This window comes from Microtus pennsylvanicus, chromosome 14, assembly GCF_037038515.1.
Source record: "Microtus pennsylvanicus isolate mMicPen1 chromosome 14, mMicPen1.hap1, whole genome shotgun sequence".
NCBI classification, from domain to species: domain Eukaryota; kingdom Metazoa; phylum Chordata; class Mammalia; order Rodentia; family Cricetidae; genus Microtus; species Microtus pennsylvanicus.
The window spans coordinates 55,521,448-55,544,214 of record NC_134592.1 but is presented as its reverse complement, the minus strand read 5'-3'; the positions used below and the strand labels follow the sequence as shown (position 1 = coordinate 55,544,214).

Here is a 22,767-nt window from a genome sequence, read left to right as displayed (position 1 = left end):
TGAACGTGGGTGTGCATCTGCCTCTTGGACATACTACGTTATTTTCCTTTTTGGCTTTTTGAGGCAGTTCCTTATTCACTATCCAGCCAGAGACGACCATGAGCTCCTGCTTCTCCTACCTCTGCCTCCGGTGTTGTCATTTCACGTGCTCACCACCGCACTGTGATAGATGTCGGCTGTTGTCAGTGGATTTCACGTGCTCACCACCGCACTGTGATAGATGTCGGCTGTTGTCAGTGGATTTCACGTGCTCACCACCGCACTGTGATAGATGTCGGCTGTTGTCAGTGGATTTCACGTGCTCACCACCGCACTGTGATAGATGTCGGCTGTTGTCAGTGGATTTCACGTGCTCACCACCGCACTGTGATAGATGTCGGCTGTTGTCAGTGGATTTCACATGCTCACCACCGCACTGTGGTAGATGTCGGCTGTTGTCATTGGATTTCACGTGCTCACCACCGCACTGTGATAGATGTCGGCTGTTGTCAGTGGATTTCACATGCACACCACTGCACCGTGCTAGATGCCAGCTGTTGTCAGTGGATTTTAAAAACGTTCCCTCCCCTCCCTTTACCTTCTGTTCCCTCCCCTCTCACCTCTCCTCCCCCCTTCTCTCCCTCTCTCAAAACACAGTCTTACTGTGTACCCTTGGCTGGCCTCAAACTCAGAGAGATCTTCTTGCTTCACCTCCCAGGTGCTAGGTGACACAAATGTGTCATTATGCACAGCTTTAATGAGATTAAACATTGTCTAGTATCTCCTTATATTTCTATAATTTTTTACATAGTCACACATATCTTACATTTTTTATACATTTTAATAACTTTAATTTTTATCTTTTCTATCTCTGCAATAATGATTTTGATCTGGAGATCTAACTTGTCTGAATAACAGCTATCCTGGTTTTATCTGGCCTGGGGGAGTTGGCTGTTAAATTTTTTTAAGATTTCTTTTATTTTCTTTATTTTTTAAAATATTATTTATTTATTTTTTATTTTATATACATTGGTGTTTTACCTACATGCATGTCTGTATAAGGGGGTCAGATCATATGGAACTAGAGTTATAGGCAGTTTTGAGCTGCCGTGTAAATGCTGGGAATTGAACCCTGGTCCTCTGGAAGATCATCCAGTTTCTTTGTGTAGTCCTGGCTGTCCTGGAACTCCTTTGTAGATCAGGCTGGCCTTGAAGTCACGTAGATCTTCCTTCCTCTGCCTCTGGAGTGCTGGGATTAAAGATGTGGATCTCCACCTCCTGGCTTGAATTTATTTTTAAGCCTTTTCCCCCCCTGGCTTTGCATTTTTCTGTATTATTTTCTCAGATAGCATATACCTTTATATTAAAACTGTATCTGTGTTTTCTTTTTAAAAATATTCATTTTAATTTTTTCTGTATATATGAATGCCTACATACATGTATGTGTGCTGTGTGCATGCCAGTGCCCACAGAGGCCAGAAGAAGATGTTGGATGCCCTGTGACTGGAGTTACAGGCACTACGAACTGCCTGGTGTGGGTACTAGAACTGAACTCACGTTCTCCGCCAGAGCAGTAATTTCTCTTAACCACCGAGCCACCTCTCCAACCACTGTATCTATGTTTTAACTGGTAACTTTATTTCACATATATTTATAGTGGTTGTTTAATACCAATCTATTTTGTATTTTCTGCTTATGCCTCTGCTTGTGCCATTAATCCTGACATTGTCCTGATTTGTTCTCTCTCTTTCTTTTTTTTAAAGATTTATTTTATTTTGTGTGTACTTGCGCCTGGGTATGTAATGTGCTGGTCTGTATGTGCTGCAGTGTTTACATAGCCCAGAAGAGGGCATCAGATTCCCTGGAACTGGAGTTAACAGGCATTTGTGAGCAGCCTGAAATGGGTGCTAGGAATTGAGCTCCAGCCTCAGAAAGAGAAGTGAGTGTTCTTAAGTGCCAGGCCATGGACCCTGTGTTTTGTTTTGTTTTGTTTTTTTAAGGGATCCATGCAGTCCAGGCTGACTTTAAACTTATGGAATTGCTGACAATGACCTGGAACTTTTGATCCTCCTGCCTCTGCCTCTTAAGTGCTGGAATCACAGGTGTTCACAACCATACCTGGCTTGTAGTTTTTACTGTTTTCTGACCTTTTTGAAAGGGTGTTTTATTGGTATGTCCTAAGCTTGTAATCTCTATTTCTTGTGTTTTAGGGAGTGTGTGTATCTGTTATGTTACCTTTTTAGCATGCACATCTCCCTTTGGTGGCTCTGAATGCTAACCCTGAACGTGCCTCTGTCTGGAGCTAGAGCACACCTAGTTCCTTCTCCCATTAGAGCTCTTAGGTTCATCTCGCTTTTCCCTTATATGAGACACGCTGGTCTCCCAGAGTCCATTCTTTTCAGGCTCATCTTTATTTGTCTAGCTCTTCTCTCTGCTTTCAATCACAGCCTTCCTTTGTAGAATCATGGACTCCATTCTATGTTGGCCTGTCACCCAGAGTCTCTTAGCAGAAAATTCTGTTTTCAGTAGAAAAGTCTGTTTTCTTTGTCCCAAAATAGCATTACTTGAAATACTTCTTTTGTCTTTTTTTTTTTTGATGTACCCCATGCTGGCCCTCAACTTCCTGCCTTTGCCTCTCAAATACTGCAGTTAGAGTCGTGTGCCCCGCCGTGCCCAGCTATACTTCTGGAAGGACAGGAGAGCACATGGCAGCTCTCGTGTGGCAGCTATTCTCCTAATGTTTGTGTGTTGTCACGATGGAGCGCCGGGCAGACATACTTCTGAGCTGCACCCCAGCGCGGCTTCTCTAACGTTTTTTAGATTTGCTTTTTCCATAGTCTGTGCTTGCAGGTGACTGCAGTTATTTTTAATTAAGTCCTTTCCTCCTTTCTGGCTGCATTTAAGCTCTTTCCATTTTTCTTCAGTTGTTCTACTGTGTGTCCCCATATACATTTCTTTTTTCACTTACTTTTTGCACATTTGGAGTTTGTGATTGCCATAAATTCTGGACATTTCGCAGCTATCATCTTTTCTGGTTTTATTCCCATTCCCCTTTCTCTGCTTGATTTGCAGCTTCACCATAAGTGAGACCTCCTTCTGTAGTCCTTATCTTCGTCTTTTCTTTTTCTTAGATTTATTTTATGTGCAAGTATGTATGCACATCATGTACATGCTTGGTGCTGGACGGAGGTCAGAAGATGGTGTTGGAGTCCTTGAAACTGAAGTTATATATGGTTTTCAGCCATCATGTGAGAGCTGGGAACTGCAAGAACAAGTGCTCTTAACTGATGAGCCGTATTTCTAACTCCTTATTGTATTTTGTAAGACATGGTCTAGCTATGTAGGGCAGGCTGGCCTTGACCTTACATTCCTCTTGATTCCCAACTCCAGACTTACAGGTGTGAGCTGCCGTGCCCAGATCTCCAATACTTGAATCACAATTGTAGGTCCTTACCTGAAGTTAGATCTATGTCCTCTTGTAAATTTCCAGCAAATACTGCAATTTAAACTTCTGATTTCCTGACACTGGATCCTGGGGCTGTGAGCAGAAGCTACAGCCCCAAAGGAAGTGCCAGCAGTGTTTCTCCTGGTTGTTTGTCCAGGTGTCTGGCGTGTCCCTGGCTCATGACTTCTCTTGCAACACTTGGGATCTTTTGGAAGCTGCAGAGAGTCCATGTTTGAACCTCAGGTGTGTAGATATCAGGTCTGACATAACTGTCTAGTGTGAGACAGGTATCTCTCCCTTAGGCAGCCTGTCCACTGCAGGCATACACCTGTAGAGGCTGTCTGGAGACCCCTGCTAGTTCCCCACTTTGCTTAGGTCCACACCTTTCTTTCTTCCCTAAATGGGGACTGAAAATGGTGCTGTGAGGTGTTGACACCTCAAGGAAGCTGCTGCTCTAGGATCAGGTTAACTAACATGGTAGTGTCTGGGATGCCTGTGTTACTTCAGCCGGTGGATTCCCTTAGGTGTGTGGTTTTCTTCTTGAGACGAACATGACTGCTGTATTGCCAGAAGCAAAAGCTAGTTTTTTAAACTCAGAAAAATATTGATCTTCCTCTATAATTTTTCAGTCTTGAAAGTCTGCTCTCATGTATGGATATGCAAACTATTTGCTTCAACTTGTAGTATAGTAAAAAGCTTGGTGTTTTTATATTTAGTGTGTAATTAACTTTTATAAAAAAGTCTGAAGAAGGCAGAGCTCAAGGGCATTTTAGAAAGATGAAAGTGAACTTTTTAAAAAATGAGTTACTCGTGTGTGTGTGTGTGGTAGTTTTGCCTATGTGTATGTATATGTATTCTGTGTGTGCTGTGTATGTGAAGACCAGAAGAAGGCATCAGATTCCATTGAATCTGGAGTTGCAGATGGTTGTGAGCTGCAAGAGCCAAACGCAGCCAAACCTTCTAGAGCTGTGAGTGCTCTAGAGACATCAGTGAGCCATCTCTAGCCCAGTAATTTATACTTTGAATGCTGTGTGTTTAATATTTAAATTTTTATTTTAAACCTTTTTATAACAGACGAGATAGGAATTATTTTAAGCGTGTGAAATGGGATCAGTGAAACGGAGAGGTTGAGTGACTTGCTCAGGGCCGCACAGTGAATGCTCAGCAAGACCAGCCCCGGCGTCCTTTTCCTTTCTCTGCTCATGTGCTTTACCGTTAATTCTGAACTTCAGCAGTCAGGGCTTTTTGTCTGCTTATTTGGTAGTTCTTATATTTGACTTATATAGAAGTGAGAGTCAAGAGAAGAGGAAAGACAGAAGACATTGCTCCATTTGTCTGTCTGCTCTAGTAGCAGCAGACAGTGAGGCAAAGCCTGGCTTTGAGACTAGACATGTGCATATGGGTACAGACGCAGAAAGTGTACTGCTGCCTGGCTGAGGGATAGAGGCAGCAGATAGAATGTATCAAACTAGAAGGAAATTGCATGCGTAGAGTACTAGTGTTCTATTTGAAAAAGGCTGGAGATGATTTATTTGGGAGAACCTTAATGCAGGTCTTTCAGTGACTATTAAGATTAGAGAGTGGGGGCTAGGAATATGGCTCAGTTAGCAGGGTGATTGCCTAGCATGCACAGAGCTCTGGGTTTCCTGCCAGCTGTTTCTTGTCCTCACCACCAGGGTGTGCTCTCCAGCATTGCCCTTGCTAGTTCACCCCTTGCAGCAGGGAGCAAGGGGTGAGGCTAGTTCTCCTGCTTTCACATCCTCAGCGTCTGCTCTCCCACACCCATACTTTCAGGTCTACCAGGTCCTTACCTCCCAGGTGAGGAGTAGGGGCCATTGTTCCAAGTGCTGCAGCTGGTGAGGGGCAGTGCTGCTCTTAGGATCTTAGGGCCAGCTCTCCCACCTGCCTCAGGCATTGGGTGGGTGGGGCATCTCTCCCCTGCCTATGCCACCAAATGGCAGATGAGGGGTGGGGCTAGATCTCCCCACTCATGTTTCCTGGGCTGGCTCACCTGTCACTCCCTCCACCCCAATAGGGTCAGCTCCACTGTGCTGCCCAGAAGAGGTGCAGGGCCTGCTTTCCCGAGTGTTGGAGCTGGTAAAGGGGAGGGTTGGCTCCCTCATCAGCTGGAGGCGGTAGGGGCAAGGAGGGAGGGCCTCTTTCCCTCACCCCCATCACCACACCACAGACGAGGGAAGAGGTACTAACTCTGCTGCTGTCTACAGGGTCAGCTCTACTGTGCTGCCCAGGCAAGGTGCAGGGCTCATTTTCCTTCTTTTTGTTTGTTTTGAGACAGGGTCTCTCTGTGTAGCCCTGGCTGTCCTGGAACTCACAGAGATCTACCTCCCTAGTGCTGGGATGAAAGGTGTGTGCCACTACTCCCGATGCTTTTTTCGAGATGGGATCTTGCTATGGATTCAAGACTGACCTTGCACTTTTGGTCCTTAACCCTCAGCATCCTTAGTCTTCTGAATGTGTACCAGGCCTGGCTCCTTGCTGCTTTTGAGAAGTCCTTTTGATTGCTGCCGCTGCTCTGTGTTCTTCCTGAATGCATCCAGGATTTTTCTCTTCATCCTTGGTGTGGGGAGCAGTGAAGCATGGGTCTCCTTTTCCTTCATTGTGCTGGATACTTGGAACTTTTACTCTTTTGAGATAGGGTCTTCCAATGTAGCCAAGGCTGGCTTTGAACTTGTAGTCTTTCTGACAGACTTCCAAGTGCAGAGATTGCAGGAGTCCATTGCTTTACCCACTTTCGGGGGAGCCTTTTAATCAGGACACTTTCATATTCTTTTCTGAGAAAAATTTGTATTTTTATTTCTTTTGGATTTAATTTTATAAACTGAACTCTAGTTCATTTGGGGGAGGTTCTGGAGGTGATACCAGTAACTGATGCATAACAAGTATCATCAGAGAAATGCAAATCAAAACAACTCTGAGATTCCATCTTATACCTGTAAGAATGGCCAAGATCAAAAACACTGATGAGAGCTTATGCTGGAGAGGTTGTGGGGAAAAGGGAACACTCCTGCATTGCTGATGGGAGTGCAAGCTGGTATAAGCCCCTTTGGATGTCAGTGTGGCGATTTCTCAGAAAACAACCTTCCTCAAGACCCAGCAATACCACTTTTGGGTGTATATCCAAAGGATGCTCAATCATTCCACAAGGACATGTGCTCAACTATGTTCATAGCAGCATTGTTTGTCATAGCTAGAACCTAGAAACAACCTAAATGCCCCTTGACCGAAGAATGGATAAGGAAAATGTGATACATTTACACAATGGAGCACTACACAGCAGAAAAAATAATGACATCTTGAAGTTTGTGGGCAAATGGATGGATCTAGAAAACATCACATTGAGTGAGGTAACTCAGACCCATAAAGACAATTAACATATGTATTCACTCATAAGTGGTTTTTAAACATAAAGCAAAAAAACCCAGCCTACATATCATAATCCCAGAGAACCTAGACAGCAGTGAGGATCCTAAGAGAGACATACATGGATCTAATCTACATGGAAAGTAGAAAAAGACAAGATCTCCTGAGTAAATTGGGACCATGGGGACCATGGGAGAGGGTTGAAGGGGAGGGGAGAGGAAGCAGAGTGGGGGAAACAGAAAGAAATGTATAGCTCAATAAAATCAATTAAAGAAAATGACCCACCCTGATTATGGGCAACACCCATAACAATAAGGCGGAAGATAACTAGACACTAACAGTATTTCTCTACTTGTTGAGTGGATGCCTTATGCCCAGCGCCCCAGGCCAGTGGACCGTAGCCCCTTAGACTGTAAGCTAGAATAAACAGTTTCGTTTCCTAAGTTGCTTTTGTCAGATGTATAATTGCGACAGCATTGGAATAAGTGCTAATTCAGGAAGGTACTGAAATGTGTATAGATATAAGGCATTTCATTCTGTAATTTCTTTCTTTTCCAAAACAGGTTCTCATGTTTCTAGTGTTAGGCTTTTGTCTTTTATTTTTTTAAGACTGGATCCAATATGTAGCCTTGGCTAGCCTGGAACTCACTGTAGATCAGGCTGGTCTTGAACTCCCTTCAGTGGGATTAGAGGTGTGTTCTACCTCGCCTCGTTTGTGAGGTGCTAAAATTACAGCCCAGGGCCTTGTCAAGACTTTACCAATTAGGCTACGTTCCTAACCCCACCCCTCCCTGCCCACTGTAGGATATATATCTAATATTTTTAAAAAGGACTTGAAAGCTTCAAACATTTTAGTTTCTATTTTGGTGGGATTTTTAAAACAAATCATGAAGAATGGTTAGTGGACTCAGAATTTCTACGTCGCCTAGAGCAAGTATACCAGCATAAAGGAAGGAGAGTATACCAGTTTAACTTCATATTCATGCATGCAAAGCCTTATCTCTTCAGTACTCGATGTAAGTCATCTCTGCTTGGGGAAACTGGATCTGCTGACAGCTTCCATGCGGCCTCTCTCTTGAGGATTATTTTCCTCATTCATTTTCCTTCTTCGTTTCTGTAATGCAATACAGATATAGTTGGAATATTTCAGAAGACTTTTTATAAGTCAGAGAAATAAGCAAAATGAAGTATTGAGAGCAGCATGTAATGAGATAATTATTATTATTATTATTATTTTTTTTTGGATTTTCGAGACAGGGTTTCTCCGTAGCTTTTTGGTTGCTTCCTGGAACTAGCTCTTGTAGACCAGGCTGGTCTCGAACTTACAGAGATCCACCTGCCTCTGCCTCCCGAGTGCTGGGATTAAAGGCGTGCGCCACCACCGCCCGGCCGAGATAATTATTTTGTGTATGTATGTGTATGTACATGTTTGTGCACATACATGGCATGTAGAGGCCAGAGGTTGACATCTGATGTCTCCTCAGTTAGTTTCCACTTTAGTTTTGGATACAGGGTCTCTTATTGAGCCTGGAATTTGCTAAGTTGGGTAGACTGTCTGGCCAGCAAGCCAGGAATCCCCCTGTCTCTGCATCCCTTGCATGGGGATTATAGGAGTGACTTAGTTGGGGTTTCTATTGCTGTGAGGAGACACTATGACCGTGGCAACTCTTATAAAGGAAAACATTTAACAGAGAGTTAGTTTATTATCGTCATGGTGGGACATGGCAGCATGCCCCATGGTGCTGGCGAGGTAGTGAAGACTTGTACACCTTACACAGGCAGTAGGAAGTGAACTGAGTCACTAGGTGTGGCTTGAGCCACAAAGCCCACCTCCACAGTGACACACTTCTTCCAACAAGGCCATACCTACTCGGACAAAGCTCCACTTTCTAATAGTGTCACTCACTCCCAATGAGCCTATGGGGGCCAACTCCATTCACATTACCACAAGGAGTGAACTACTAAACCTGGCTTTTTAAGTGGAGGCTGGGGATCCTTCTGCGGTCCCTGTCCTTATGTGACAAGCACTTTACTGACTATGCCATATCTCCAGCTCTGATATTTAGTGTCTTATTAAATATTTTAATGTACAATACAAGAGGTTTCGTTATGTTTTCATATATTTGTTCCATGTGGTCTTTCTTTATCCATTCCACCACCCTCTCTTGCCCTCTTTCCAGCATCTGCTGCTGTGGTTTTTCATGACATTTATTCCGCTTTAGCTTTCACTCTCCCATCTGGATACTAAGCACACCTCAGCCTCTGAATTCCTATTAGCATGGCAAGTTCAGCCAGTGTGGCCGTAGATAAGCTGCTGTCTCTTTAACTCCTGTCTTTTCCCTATCATACAGAATAATCTTCAGGTATGTGCACAGTTCATGATTGACATATGGGCATGCTACTACAGTAGTGTGGCTTCCCCACCTTCCCCACCAGAAGTCCTATTATAGTAGATTTCATAAGACAGTATTTTGAGCTAATCTTGTGGGGGTGGGTTTTGATTCTGTTAGAGGTTTGTCCCCTCTTCACCTTTGTACTTGGGATTGAACCTAGGGCCTTGTACATGCTGGGCAAGTACCTACCACTGTCCTACAGCCGTCTTTTACTTTTAGTTTGTGATAGAATCTTACTAAGTTGCCCATGCTGATCTTGAGTTCAGTCTGGAGTTCAGATAGCCCTTGAGCTTGGGATCCTACTGCCTCTGCCATCCATGAAACTGCAATTATAGACCTTCTTTACCATGCCTTGCCTCATAAGCTGTTATGAAAAGGCCTTTGTAGTATATTTATGTCCATTTTGTGGCTTTTATAAAAAGAGCTACAGTGGCGCGCAATTAAAATCAATGAACTGGACCTTGTAGCCTGGGTTCTAAAACAGTGTTTTTAGAACCTGATCTGGTAAAACAGTGTTTTTGTTTTATTTATTTTACTATTTCTTAAATTATACATTTATTTTTGTGCATATGAATATTTTGCCTGTATGCGTGCTACCTGCATGCCTGGTGCCTGAGGAGGCAAGAAAAAGGTCCTGGATCCCCGAAGTGGAGTTCCAGACAAGTGTGGGTGCTGGGGGTGGAGCACGGGTTCTCCGGAAGAGCAGCCAGTGCCTTAATCATGGAGCCATCTCTCTAGTCCCAGTGCTTTCTGTTATTGTCTATCTGCTGGTTTGTTTATTTATTTGTTTTGTTTTCCTTGTCTATTTTATTCATGTTTTTATTTTTTGTGTGTGGTGCTAAGGTTTGAACATAGAGCTTTTAATATGCTAGATAAGTGTTGTTCCACTAGGCTGTATTTCTACCCCCACCCTGTTGTTTTAGTAAGTATGGTGTAATTAATCTATAATTTTATAATTCAATTAACATGTCAGTTTTCTCTTAGTCAGTCTATTGCTTATATATATTCTAGCTGAAATGTATTATTTTATTGAATTACTTTAAATGACTGTAATGTTTATCTAAATATTATTCTTTGTAGTATATTGCTGTGTTTTATATGATGTAGATAATAAAAATTCAGTATCTATTTTATTTAATTTTGAAAAGTTTTTTTTTAACTCGTGCGTATGTGTGTGTGCATGCCCATGGAAGTCAGAAGAAGGCATCAAATCCCCTGGAACTAGAGTTACAGACGGTTGTGAGCCAGCACATAGGTGCTGGGAACTAACCCAGGTCCTCTGCAAGAGCAGCAAGTGTTTTGAGCCATCTCTCTGGCTCCAATTAAGACATTCTTAAACAGGATGTTACTGTACTTAGTTAAATCTTTTTATAATTGTTCCCTGCTTTATTTTACATATTGCACATTTCTTCTTTAAAAGTTTTCAGTTGTGGGACTGAGGACGTAGCTCAGTGGCAGAGCACTGACCTAGCACACACCCCCTCGCTTCAGTCCTCAGAACTGCAAGGGTAAAAATGAGAGAAAACGAAAAAGCAAACACAACCACCATGCAATTTGGCATTGTTAGTTAAGATGAACTGGTATGTTCTTTCTCTTCACTTGAGTATCATGTTTCTTTCCAGAGTGAAAAGCTTTTGTTATATGATACAGTCCAGAGTGAGCTTGAGGAGAAGATAAGAAGGCTTGAGGAGGACAGGCACAGCATCGACATTACCTCAGGTCAGGGCCGCGGGCGGTGTGATGGTGTCCCCTACAGCCTCAGTCTTGTTAATGCTGTCTGTGTGAATACAGTGTCCCAGCCACAGGGAGCAGGGGAGGAGCCTTCTAAAGAATGATCAGGTTGAGGCTGTCTAGGAAGATGTACAAAGTACAGCATAGGAAAAGGGACAGAAGTATGACAGGAGCTGCCATCGACCAGGCTGGAAGACAGCTCCGTGTTCTTCCAGGCGAGTGGACAGATGTTACAGGGTGACAGGTTTTTGCCTTGGAGAAAGGAAACACTACCCTGATGATTAGATCAGGTCAATATGAAATGTGTCCACTTCAGGACGGCAGTAGAGAAGTTTTCTCTTGCACACTAATAGACGTTTTACTAGGTTGGCCCACAGTTCTTGAGTATGTATTGTCTTTATGGTTTGCATTTTGCTTCTCTGCTATAGTTGGGGAAATTTGATGAGATCAGTGAGGGAGTTTTCTTGTTTGTGAGTTGGGTGTCTGTGGACAGTTGCTTAGTTTTTTCTAAATGGATGTCCTTGTCTGAAAAAGAATGGCCACCTAAGGGCTGGCGAGATGGCTCAGTGGGTGAAGGAGCTTGCCCCCAAGGCTGGCAAACTGAGTTTGGTCCCCAGCACCCATGTGGTAGAAAGAGAGAACCCACTCTCACAGGTTCCCTCTGACCTCCACATGTGTGCTGTGGTGTGCAAGTGTGCGAACACACAACACACACATAATGAGTAAATAAATAAATAATAACTGAAAACAAACTCCCTCTGTATAGTGTCCTTGGAGCTTTGTATGTAAGTAAGCAGTAAACGTGAAATTCTGTACTGCGCTTTCTTCCTGTGGCCCCGGAAGTCAGCTGTTGTTGTGATTTGCTTGCAGAGCTGTGGAATGATGAGCTTCAGTCACGGAAGAAGAGGAAGGACCCTTTCAGCCCCGACAAAAAGAAGCCCGTTGTTGTTTCAGATATCCTTTCCCACGCTGTCTGGTTTCCACACTGCCTGCCTTCCTTACTTCTTCACACTCTGGTCTTACTGGCCTGTTTCCTAACAAGCACACAGTGGCTCACAAAATGACTGAAGCCAGAGATAGAGGGGAGGGGAGAGGAGGAATGCCTGTCCTCACCTCAGCTTGGAAACTGATAGTGTCCCGCCCACAGGACTGAGGGGAGACAGCTGTTTATAGTACAGTGTGATTAGTTTTTACAGGTGCTTTTTGTTGTTTTTGAGACAAGGTCTTGTGTGTAGCCCAGGCTAGCCTTGAACCCATAATCCCCTTGCATTGATGTTCATTGCTGGAATCACAGATGCATGCACTACGTTGGGTATAAAAGTGTATAATTTGCTCAGTGCTGAGTTGACCTTGACCTTTCAACGTCCATATATAGTTTATATGCTTCAGGATCTTGATATCCTTGAAGACTGGACAACAATTAGAAAGGTATGATTAACAAATGATACAGCAGAAGTATATTCTTATAGTCACCGTTAAGGAGTTTGTTCATCAGTATATAAAAATATAATTGTTGTAAATATACTTTGCTTTGCAGTGGACTGTAGAATATTTTAAGAATTATACATGTTTGTAATTTGTATTTTTTCCTGTAATAAAGCCATTAATAGTTTATAAAAGAATATGGAATTGAATATGTTTAGTTTGCTCTAGAGTATTTGGACTCAGAGCTTTGCTGTTTCTGCTCTATAGAAAGTTCCCAGTAAATATTTGCTAAATGAATACATTGATCTTTAAGTGTCTTATATTCTATTAATAACTATCGAGGCAAGAGGGACTCAGATGCTTGTTTAAGAACGGAGCTGTGTATCTTCCCATCTTTTTACTTTTTATTTATTTCTATTACCATTTTTACTTTTTATTTTGCTCAGACTGCTCTAAAATTCACTTTGTAGCCCCAAAGACTTTGAACTTGTGAGCCTCCTGCCTTGGTCTTCTTGGGATCTGGATTACAAGCTTGTGCCAACAGGCCTGGCTTGAGATTTGTTTTCCTTATTAAAAATTTTCATTTTTATAAGTTATCCAGAGAAAAGATTTCAGCTGTTAATAACGCCTATGTGAGAAGGTGTTTTCTATGACTTAAGACATGGTCTGGAGGCTGGGCATACCCTCAGTTCTAGCGTGCCTGCCTAGTTAGTTAATGTGCCTGCCTAGAGAGTGTGCCTGGTTAGTGTGCCTGGCTAGCGTGCCTGCTTAGTTAGTGTGCCTGCCTAGATAGTGTGCCTGCCTAGATAGTGTGCCTGCCTAGATAGTGTGCCTGCCTAGATAGTGTGCCTGCCTAGTTAGTGTGCCTGCCTAGATAGTGTGCCAGATGCATTGGGTTCTTTCCCCAGCACCAGAAGAAAATGAGAGCAGCTAATGTTTATATTTTATTCCATTATTGAACCAATGAAGAAAATTGTATATGTTACAGATAACAAAATGCATTTTCAGTCTGAACTCAGATTTCTCCCCTCTCTCCCTCTTTTTTCTAAGGCAATGGCTACATTGGGTCCACACCGAGTTAAAACAGAACGTAAGTCATGAGTTGTGACATCCTGTCTGTGGAGAGCTGTTGAATCAGAGTGGTTAAATGCCCTGTGTTGTTGAGGAACTACATATCACTGGTTCCATTAGTCAGCAAACTCTAACTGATATTACAAGGAACTCAGGAGTCTCCTGCTTCATGTAAAAGCTTCATATGTATCTCTTCCATTTCTTCTTTCTTGTTAAGCTGAATCATTCTTAACTACTGATATTAGTTCTGTAATTCAAGATGTATTTTCCCAGTGTGTTTTTTGTTTCTTTTGTTTTTAATTGGCCCATTATTTGTAAAGTGTTGAGAACTCATGAATTTGTAGCACAAATAATAAAAACCCAGAGACAGAAATTTGGTTCAACCCAAAACCCAGAAAAGCAAAGCAGCCAAGCCACTAGAGAAGTCTTAATTCTACCAAGGCGGGGTGACACTAAGCCACTAAGCCTCTCTCTCCTCGCATTTTATATTCCTTCTAGTTCTGGGATTAAAGGCGTATGACTTCCTAGTACTGAGATCAACACTAGCCACCACCACCTGGATTTGTTTCTGCGTTGATCTTTTGTAGCCCTGGGTGGCTTTGAACTCACAGAGATCCATCTGACTCTCAAATCCTGGGATTTAAAGGTGTATGCCACCATTGCCTGATCTCTAGTGGCTTTAGCTTTGCCTCTGGTCTTCAGGAAAGATTTATTTATCAAAATACAAATAATATATCACTACGTGAATTGTTTTCAGGGAGTCCAGACTCTCTGGGGGTTGTGTATTAAATTTCTTAGGAGTTCTTTTGCCCGTGAGCAGAGATTAGAGTTCTGACAGTGGAACACTGAGAGATTATCTACCAGTGAGATTGACCTGTTGTGTTTTAAGACAGGACTTTGCTAAATAGCCTTGACTGGCCTGGAAATTAGGATCTATTTGCCTCTCTCTCCTGAGTGCTAGTGTTAGCATTACATATATATATATATATATATATATATATATATATATATATATATATATATATATATATATATATGTTTTCAACTCTGAGGCAGCTGCCAAAATTGTGATGAATGTTGGTGTCTGTTTTTGCTTTTTTTTTGTACATTTTTGTAATTCTTTAAAAGTTAGCTTTTAAAAAACATGTTTTAAATAGTGAGGAAAGAATTTCTTGCTTCATTTCAAAAGTTTCTTTAAGAGGTATTTATCTTTAAGAAAGTTTCATTTTTTTCTTTTAATGGTTCCTTTAAACTTTATTTCATATCAATAAATTTCAGCAGTATTGTTCCTATGTACTACCCTTGTCTGGCAGGACTGATGCCTGAATCTCTAGAATGATTTTTGGGTCTTTGATTTTTTTTGGTGTGTGTGTGTGTGTGTGTGTGTGTGTGTGTGTGTGTGTGTGTGTGTGCGTGTGTGTGATATGCATGTTCACTTGTGTGGACATGTATGTGTATATGTGGAGGCTAGAGATTTATCCTCCATGGCTCTCCATTTATTTTTATTGATATAAGATTTCTTGTTGAATAGAGCTAGCAAGTCTAGCTGCCCTGAATACTCTGGGGAGCCCCCGTTTCTGCTCCCTTGTTCTGGGATTATAGGTGGATGCTGTGCCTGCCTGGATTTTATGTGGATTCTTGTTTTCACACACTTGTGTAGCAAGTGAGCTGTCTCCCAGCCACTCATGGATTAGAGTCCCACCACCCCATCGAATGGCTCTCTTCTAACTTGTCTTTAGCTTAATGTTCTACTACTTTTATTCATAACATTTACCTCTATTTGTACCTTTAAGAATAATAAATTCCATAATTCTTTTTAAAGAAAATTTATTGTTGTGCATCTGGGGCATGTGTGACTACATGCATTCCATGCACACGTGTGACTACATGCATTCCATGCACACGTGTGTGACTACATGCATTCCATGCACACGTGTGACTACATGCATTCCATGCACACACGTGTGACTACATGCATTCCATGCACACGTGTGACTACATGCATTCCATGCACACACGTGTGACTACATGCATTCCATGCACACGTGTGTGACTACATGCATTCCATGCACACGTGTGCGACTACATGCATTCCATGCACACGTGTGACTACATGCATTCCATGCACACGTGTGACTACATGCATTCCATGCACACGTGTGTGACTACATGCATTCCATGCACACGTGTGTGACTACATGCATTCCATGCACACGTGTGACTACATGCATTCCATGCACACGTGTGACTACATGCATTCCATGCACACGTGTGTGACTACATGCATTCCATGCACACGTGTGTGACTACATGCATTCCATGCACACGTGTGTGACTACATGCATTCCATGCACACGTGTGACTACATGCATTCCATGCACACGTGTGACTACATGCATTCCATGCACACGTGTGACTACATGCATTCCATGCACACGTGTGTGACTACATGCATTCCATGCACACGTGTGTGACTACATGCATTCCATGCACACGTGTGACTACATGCATTCCATGCACACACGTGTGACTACATGCATTCCATGCACACACGTGTGACTACATGCATTCCATGCACACGTGTGACTACATGCATTCCATGCACACGTGTGACTACATGCATTCCATGCACACACGTGTGACTACATGCATTCCATGCACGCGTGTGACTACATGCATTCCATGCACGCGTGTGACTACATGCATTCCATGCACACGTGTGACTACATGCATTCCATGCACACGTGTGACTACATGCATTCCATGCACACGTGTGTGACTACATGCATTCCGTGCACACGTGTGTGACTACATGCATTCCGTGCACACGTGTGTGACTACATGCATTCCGTGCACACGTGTGACTACATGCATTCCGTGCACACGTGTGACTACATGCATTCCATGCACACGTGTGACTACATGCATTCCATGCACACGTGTGACTACATGCATTCCATGCACACGTGTGACTACATGCATTCCATGCACACGTGTGTGACTACATGCATTCCATGCACACGTGTGTGACTACATGCATTCCATGCACACGTGTGTGACTACATGCATTCCATGCACACGTGTGTGACTACATGCATTCCATGCACACGTGTGCGACTACATGCATTCCATGCACACGTGTGCGACTACATGCATTCCATGCACACGTGTGCGACTACATGCATTCCATGCACACATGTGCGACTACATGCATTCCATGCACACATGTGCGACTACATGCATTCCATGCACACGTGTGACTACATGCATTCCATGTACACGTGTGACTACATGCATTCCATGCACACATGTGTGACTACATGCATTCCATGCACACATGTGGAGATCAGAGGACAACTTTAGGAGTTGGTTCCTTCCTTCCACTGGGGGTTTTGGGAATCAAACACCAAACTCAGATTATCAGGCTTGCATAGCATGTATGTTTACCTGCTGAGCCATCACACTGGCCCCATTGGTACTTTTAAATTAATTGCCTTGTTTATCTGCCTCTTGACTGGAGTGTATGCTTTACAAAGGCTGGCAACATATCTTTTTGCTTGTTTTTTCTTTAGCACCCAGCACAGTGTGCTGTGTATAGGATGGACTCAGATGTGTAATGAACGAATGAATCACTAAAAACAAATGCATATATGCTTATCACTACCTTCTACATACCAGAGACTGTTTTAGGTTCTTGGAGAGACATGGGGAAGGAAAGATTTGGAGGCTCCTTTTAGTAAGCGAGTGAGTTAGCACCAGATGGTGATAACCATACGGAGCCCGGGTGAGCTGCGGTGAAGACTAGACTGTCTCAGAGGTGGTTGCTGAATGTGAAGGTGCAGCTACTGCGTGGTATGGTTTCGACTACGTTCCCCTGAGAGCGTGTTTTCCCTGCAGTCGTTTATCTAGTAAAGCCAGACCATTTCTCAGGGTTGGAAATGGAAGTTCTGCTTACGATAATTAAAAGTTCTGGGGACCTCTCATTATACATTAGATTTTGCTTTTTCCAAGTATGATATGCCTTGTAGGGAAGGAGATTTGAAAAGCAATTTTCAAAATTGGAAATAAGGCAATTCATGTTTTTCAGGAGCACTTAAAAGTGGTGCTGGTAGTTTGCCTTTCACGTGCCTGCTCACTCTCCTGACTCTTCCTCACTGATCTTTGTTCGTCTTAGACAGTGAACTCTAAAGTCAGAGAATTTCCTATGTAAGAATATTTCAGATGTTTTTTACACACACACATGTACATGGATTCCTGTTGTCTTGTAAAGTTTTGGCAGTATCTTATTAACATCACAGTTATTTAATGATCCCTTTAGCCCCCGTGAAACTGGAGAAACACCTGCACAGTGCTCGATCTGAAGAGGGAAGACTGTATTATGATGGCGAATGGTATATACGTGGACAAACAATATGTATTGATAAGAAAGATGAGTGTCCTACAAGGTAAGAAGCTTCCTGTCGCTTTAGTGTTCTGAGAATTGCTGTTTATGCCTGTTGTCAATGAACATTTGCAGCCTCTGTAGGATATTTGCCATGTCTCATTTGTTCCTCGGGATCCAATCGTGTGTGCAGTTGGTAGTGTTCATACACGAGACTTCACGTGAGAGTTGAGCACAACATTAAAAAGTGCATGTGTTGGGGGTTGCTCATCCATGAAGTGATCCTGTTTGTTAATTCTTACAGTATATTAGTTGTTAAAATCCTAATATAATGACTTTCAAACCAGACTATTAAGAAATTTTGGTGGGCCTATTAATTCTTCACTCTTTTGGTCCCATTTCAGTTTTCTGGATTAAAAAACCATATCAGCTGGCAATGCAGCTAAGTTTTTAGAGTGCTTGTTAGTGTACAGATAGTTCTGGCTCCAGTCCCCAGCACTACATGACCTGGGCAGGCGGAGAGCCTGTAATCTCAGCACTAGGTGGAGACAGGAAGATCAGGAGTTCAAGGGCAGTCTTAGCTGGGGTCTCTGCAGTGGCAGGGCCAGCAGAGTAACGGTTCATGTGAGGCAAGAAGTAAACCCAGCACTTGGGAGGCAGAGGCAGGCGGATCTCTGTGAGTTCGAGACCAGCCTGGTCTACAAGAGCTAGTTCCAGGACAGGCTCCAAAACCACAGAGAAACCCTGTCTCGAAAAACCAAAAAAAAAAAAAAAAAAAAAAAAGAAGTAAACCCAGTTCATCATAATGCAGTAGCCAGTGCTGGGCTCAACTTTGGAGTATGACCCTGCCAGTTTAGTTTTGAGATATTTAAATACAGTACATTTGGAAAAACGTGTGTGCACTAAGAGTCATAATTACATGGAAACTCTTCTCAAAGTACATGTGACTTCTTCTGTGGAGGTGAGTTCTAAAGATAGGTTACATATGTTATCTTAAGGGCCTCGGGAGGATCTGGTGTGGTCTTGGTCATACAGATAGCATAGAGGTCATCTAGACTATTCCCCATCCTGGGTCCTGTGAGTGGGAGCCTGCGAGAGCTGGCTGTGCACATAACCCAAGGATCACCTAGTCTGTTAGCCACCTCCATTCCCAGCCTTCTGGGTGGAAAACCGTATGTTTAACATTCCTGGTTCCCTTAGATGTTATCTGTGAGCACAAGGACCTTTGTGTTCCCAACACTTAGCTACTTTAGAGTTGGGAGGGCAAGCTGGGGATACAGGAGAGACTCCATTTCAGACAAAAAAGTATCAAGGCAGGAAAGAAATGGAAAATTAATGAAAACTTTAAGAATTGCCTAGTGCGGCTGGAGAGATGGTTCAGCTGATGAGAGAGAGCAGCTCTCCTAGAGGACCCTTGGTTCCCAGCACTGCAGCTGTCAGTTCACTCTAGCTCCCTCTTCTGGCCTCTGCGAGCACTGCACACAGTTTGTATAGCTAAAATAGTCACACACATAAAGCAAAAGAGAAAAGCATTAAAAAAGAGTACTTTGTAAGTAAAATATAACTTGAAAACTAGAAATTAGTCTTTAAGAGTTAATTTATATTTAATGTTTATATTAATTATTCATGCAGCTTATAAGTTATCTTGCTGTGGTCTTTTTGAAAATATTGATGAGTTATTGCTTTCATCCTTTAGGGTTAAATTCCCAAAGTATCATCTTTCTAAGTAAGAAACAGTCTTTTCTACATAAGAACATTTGAGTTTAGTGTGATTTCTTATTTTGAAATAATCATAATTGGATTATGATTTCATATGTAAATTTTTGGATTTCAAGAATATGCATAACAGCTTTTTTCATAGAAGTTTGTTTATCATAATACCAATTTCATTTGATGCCCCAGGATTCTCTTGTTTTATTGGTTTTGAGACATTTTGCTACTACTTAGCATTAAAGTGATTAAAAAGAGATAGCAGTGAAAGTGATAAATCTTTTGAGGTAGATCTTGAGTATCTTTCTATGTGAAGATTGGCAGTGTTGAGAAGAGAATCAGTCCAACAGGTGATCTAACACTGGGAATTGACAGATTAGTATTTAAAAGACTCCCTGTTGATGTAGAAGAGGCCCTAATGCTACGGAATAAGATGAAGTGTGGATGGGGAAGGAATGATGTGTTTTAGAACAGCCAGTAACTCACTCAATGAGGGGATATGTGCCACAGGGCTTTTCAGCACCATAGAGCTCACTTACACACCTACGTAGTATAGGCTGGTCACATAATGCAGCCACTTGGTGCTACCAAGAGTTGTAAGATGTTTTACAGCAATACTTCTTATTTTATTTTAAAAAATAATTGGAAAAACATATATGCTAAAATTATAACAAAAGACTCTAATACAACATAGGGCTGGGGATGTAGCTCGGTGGTTGGGAGCCTGGCAACCCTACACAAGGTCCAGGTGTCAGTCTTCAGCTGGGAAAAATGTTGATGTCGTCAGTACCTAGGCAGGTAGCAAAGTGAACCATCTTTGCCAAGTGTCAGGCTCTGCTTTCGTGTGATTGACAGCACAGTAGGTTTCTGTGCAACAGTGTCAGCACACACACGAAGAACGCATTGTGCTGTGATGTTTGACATTGCAGCCTAACCATGAACCTTTAGCCTCAGTTTTAGCTCCTAGAGCCACTGTTGTCTATACAATCTGTTGTTGATCAAAATGTTACATACTGCATGGCTTAGGTCTAATAGGAAGAGTTTATCGATTTCATTTAGAAGGTAAGTTGTTGATGGTTATCGTGATATTTTCTACTCCATGCCCTGCTGACAGCGCAGTGTCTGTGTAAACGTCAGTTTTATACCTGAACCTCCTGAGCTTGTAAAGTATGGAACCTTGTTAATCTAGTAATCTAATGAGATTAGTAAAGCCCAGAGGAGGCAGAAGAAACGCAAGCTCAAGGCCAGCCTGGGCTTTCTATGGCATGTCTAAAAAAAAAAAAGAGAGAAATAAACCCCCATAATAATAAAATAAGTGAAATGAAATGAACCACATTGTAATTCATTCACTTTTTTTTCTTTTTTAGTGCTGTAATTACAACAATTAACCATGATGAAGTTTGGTTTAAGAGGCCTGATGGAAGCAAATCTAAGCTTTACATTTCACAGCTACAGAAAGGAAAATACTCAATTAAACATTCGTAATCACAATTTAAGTGTATCCAAATCTACCTTATTAGTGTTACCAAGTGTAATGTGCCATGGGAGCCAAGAAAATGTATTCAGCAGCTGAATGTCTTCATCGAGTCATGAGAGAATGTGTCTTTTAGGTAGAACTCTAAGTAGGCCCATATTGGTAAGTCATTAAGGAAAATAGCGAAAAGATTTAATCATGACCATCACATTTATTTGCCTCTTAGGTCCTGTGGCCAGCAGGTATTTTTGGTATGTATTTTCCCTCAGTTTTGTTTCATTTTGTGTTTTAATTATGTGCGTGTCTCATCTTTTAGTGCACTACAAACTACAGCTAAGCTGCAGTTGTAAAGTCTCCACGCCTTGCCTTCGTCACTCGTTGTGTTTGTAAATAAGACCGAGAAAATATTTCCTATACATGATTTGTATTAGCGCATTAGTTTAAATCAATTGAAATTTATACATATGTCTGTGATTATGTATATATGGCATCATCAGCTTACATAGAACCGGCGGCCCAGCCGTCCAGTGTTTTACTCCATGTTGAACTGTTGGGTCTGAGAAGTACAGACTGGATCTCCTTCTCGTCTGCCTCCTGATGGTGGCCTCTTTTCCAGATCATATTAGAGGTGTATTGGTAGCACTGTGTCATGTGCTACCACGCTGCTGCTGTGTTTATTGTGAGCTTTTGGAGGGCAGGTGCCCCCTGGTGTTGGTAATGAAGTGTCTGCGGGAGCAGCGGCTGGCAGTATTGCGGTGCTCTCTGCACATGGCTGACCTTCTGAAGATTTTAGTAAGCTTTTTCCGGAGGCAAAGCTAGATCCTTATTCTAATTTTATTGCTAGGATAGATGTGAACACTTCCTTTGAATCTAGCTCTCCCCATTAGCATTTTTAAAATATTACATGTTTTTACATTTTAAGGCCATTTGGTGCAATTTAGAAAATGTTGGCCTCCCTTCCCTTAGCCACATTCATAATTAACTCCCAAAGCCTCTGGAACCAGGTAGAACACTGAAGCCTGCAACTTGGCAGCACAGTTGGCTATAGTATGTGTTTAGGGTGCCACCAAACCAAGTGTTCTGGTGGTCTCATGCACTTTAATTTCTGTTACCGTGGTATTTAGGAGGACGAGGAAGATTCACTTGCTCACACTCAGCCAAGGAGTCTCTGCATGATTCCGTTAGTTCCTTATGAGTTTACCTCTGCAGGTATCCTGTGCAGGTCACCACTTCACAGTTGCCAAATGTAACCGTTCGACTTTTGAAATTAGTATCAGCAGCGTTGTGCTGCTCTGTTCTGTTTCTCATCAACCTTAGCAGCTGGACTTACTGTCGCAATCCAGGAGCATTTGACAGTACTTATATATATATAAATATATATGATGTTTGATAAACATTTTTAATGAGATTTGTATTTTTAAATTTAGTATGTAATAAAAAGAAGTGTTTGAGTGTCATTTGTGGTACTGTGTGTTATTCACTTATGCTTAGCTGTTTCTACCCTGTCCACTTCTGGGCAGATTTGAGCCCATTGTCATCGGTAGCTCCACAGCGGTGTGGAGGGGCTTGCACTTGGCTAGCCACACTAGCACCTCTGCGGGACATGCGCAGGTATCAGGGCCTAAGTTATACTTAACTAAAATATGCACACAGCTGTGTTATACCTTAGCAAGTATACTCTGTATTTTGAAATTCTAACCAGAAAAAAAATAAAGACTTGTTTCTCATGCTTACTGTGAAAACTTGAATTTTTGTATCATATTAAGATTGTGGCAAG

The 22,767-nt window shown here is 42.2% G+C and overlaps 1 protein-coding gene across 1 annotated transcript in view; it reads left to right on the top strand.

The window, feature by feature from the left end:
• The window catches only part of Brms1l (BRMS1 like transcriptional repressor), a 37,277-nt gene extending 14,830 nt beyond the window's left edge, over positions 1–22,447 (top strand). Inside the window, exons 5-10 of the mRNA XM_075947655.1 lie at positions 10,821–10,917; positions 11,800–11,883; positions 12,293–12,357; positions 13,405–13,444; positions 17,744–17,870; positions 20,884–22,447. Coding sequence (XP_075803770.1) covers positions 10,821–10,917; positions 11,800–11,883; positions 12,293–12,357; positions 13,405–13,444; positions 17,744–17,870; positions 20,884–21,001 — 531 coding nt within the window. The 3' untranslated portion in view covers positions 21,002–22,447. The remainder of the gene's footprint in view (positions 1–10,820; positions 10,918–11,799; positions 11,884–12,292; positions 12,358–13,404; positions 13,445–17,743; positions 17,871–20,883) is intronic.
• The last annotated feature ends 320 nt before the right edge of the window (positions 22,448–22,767 follow it).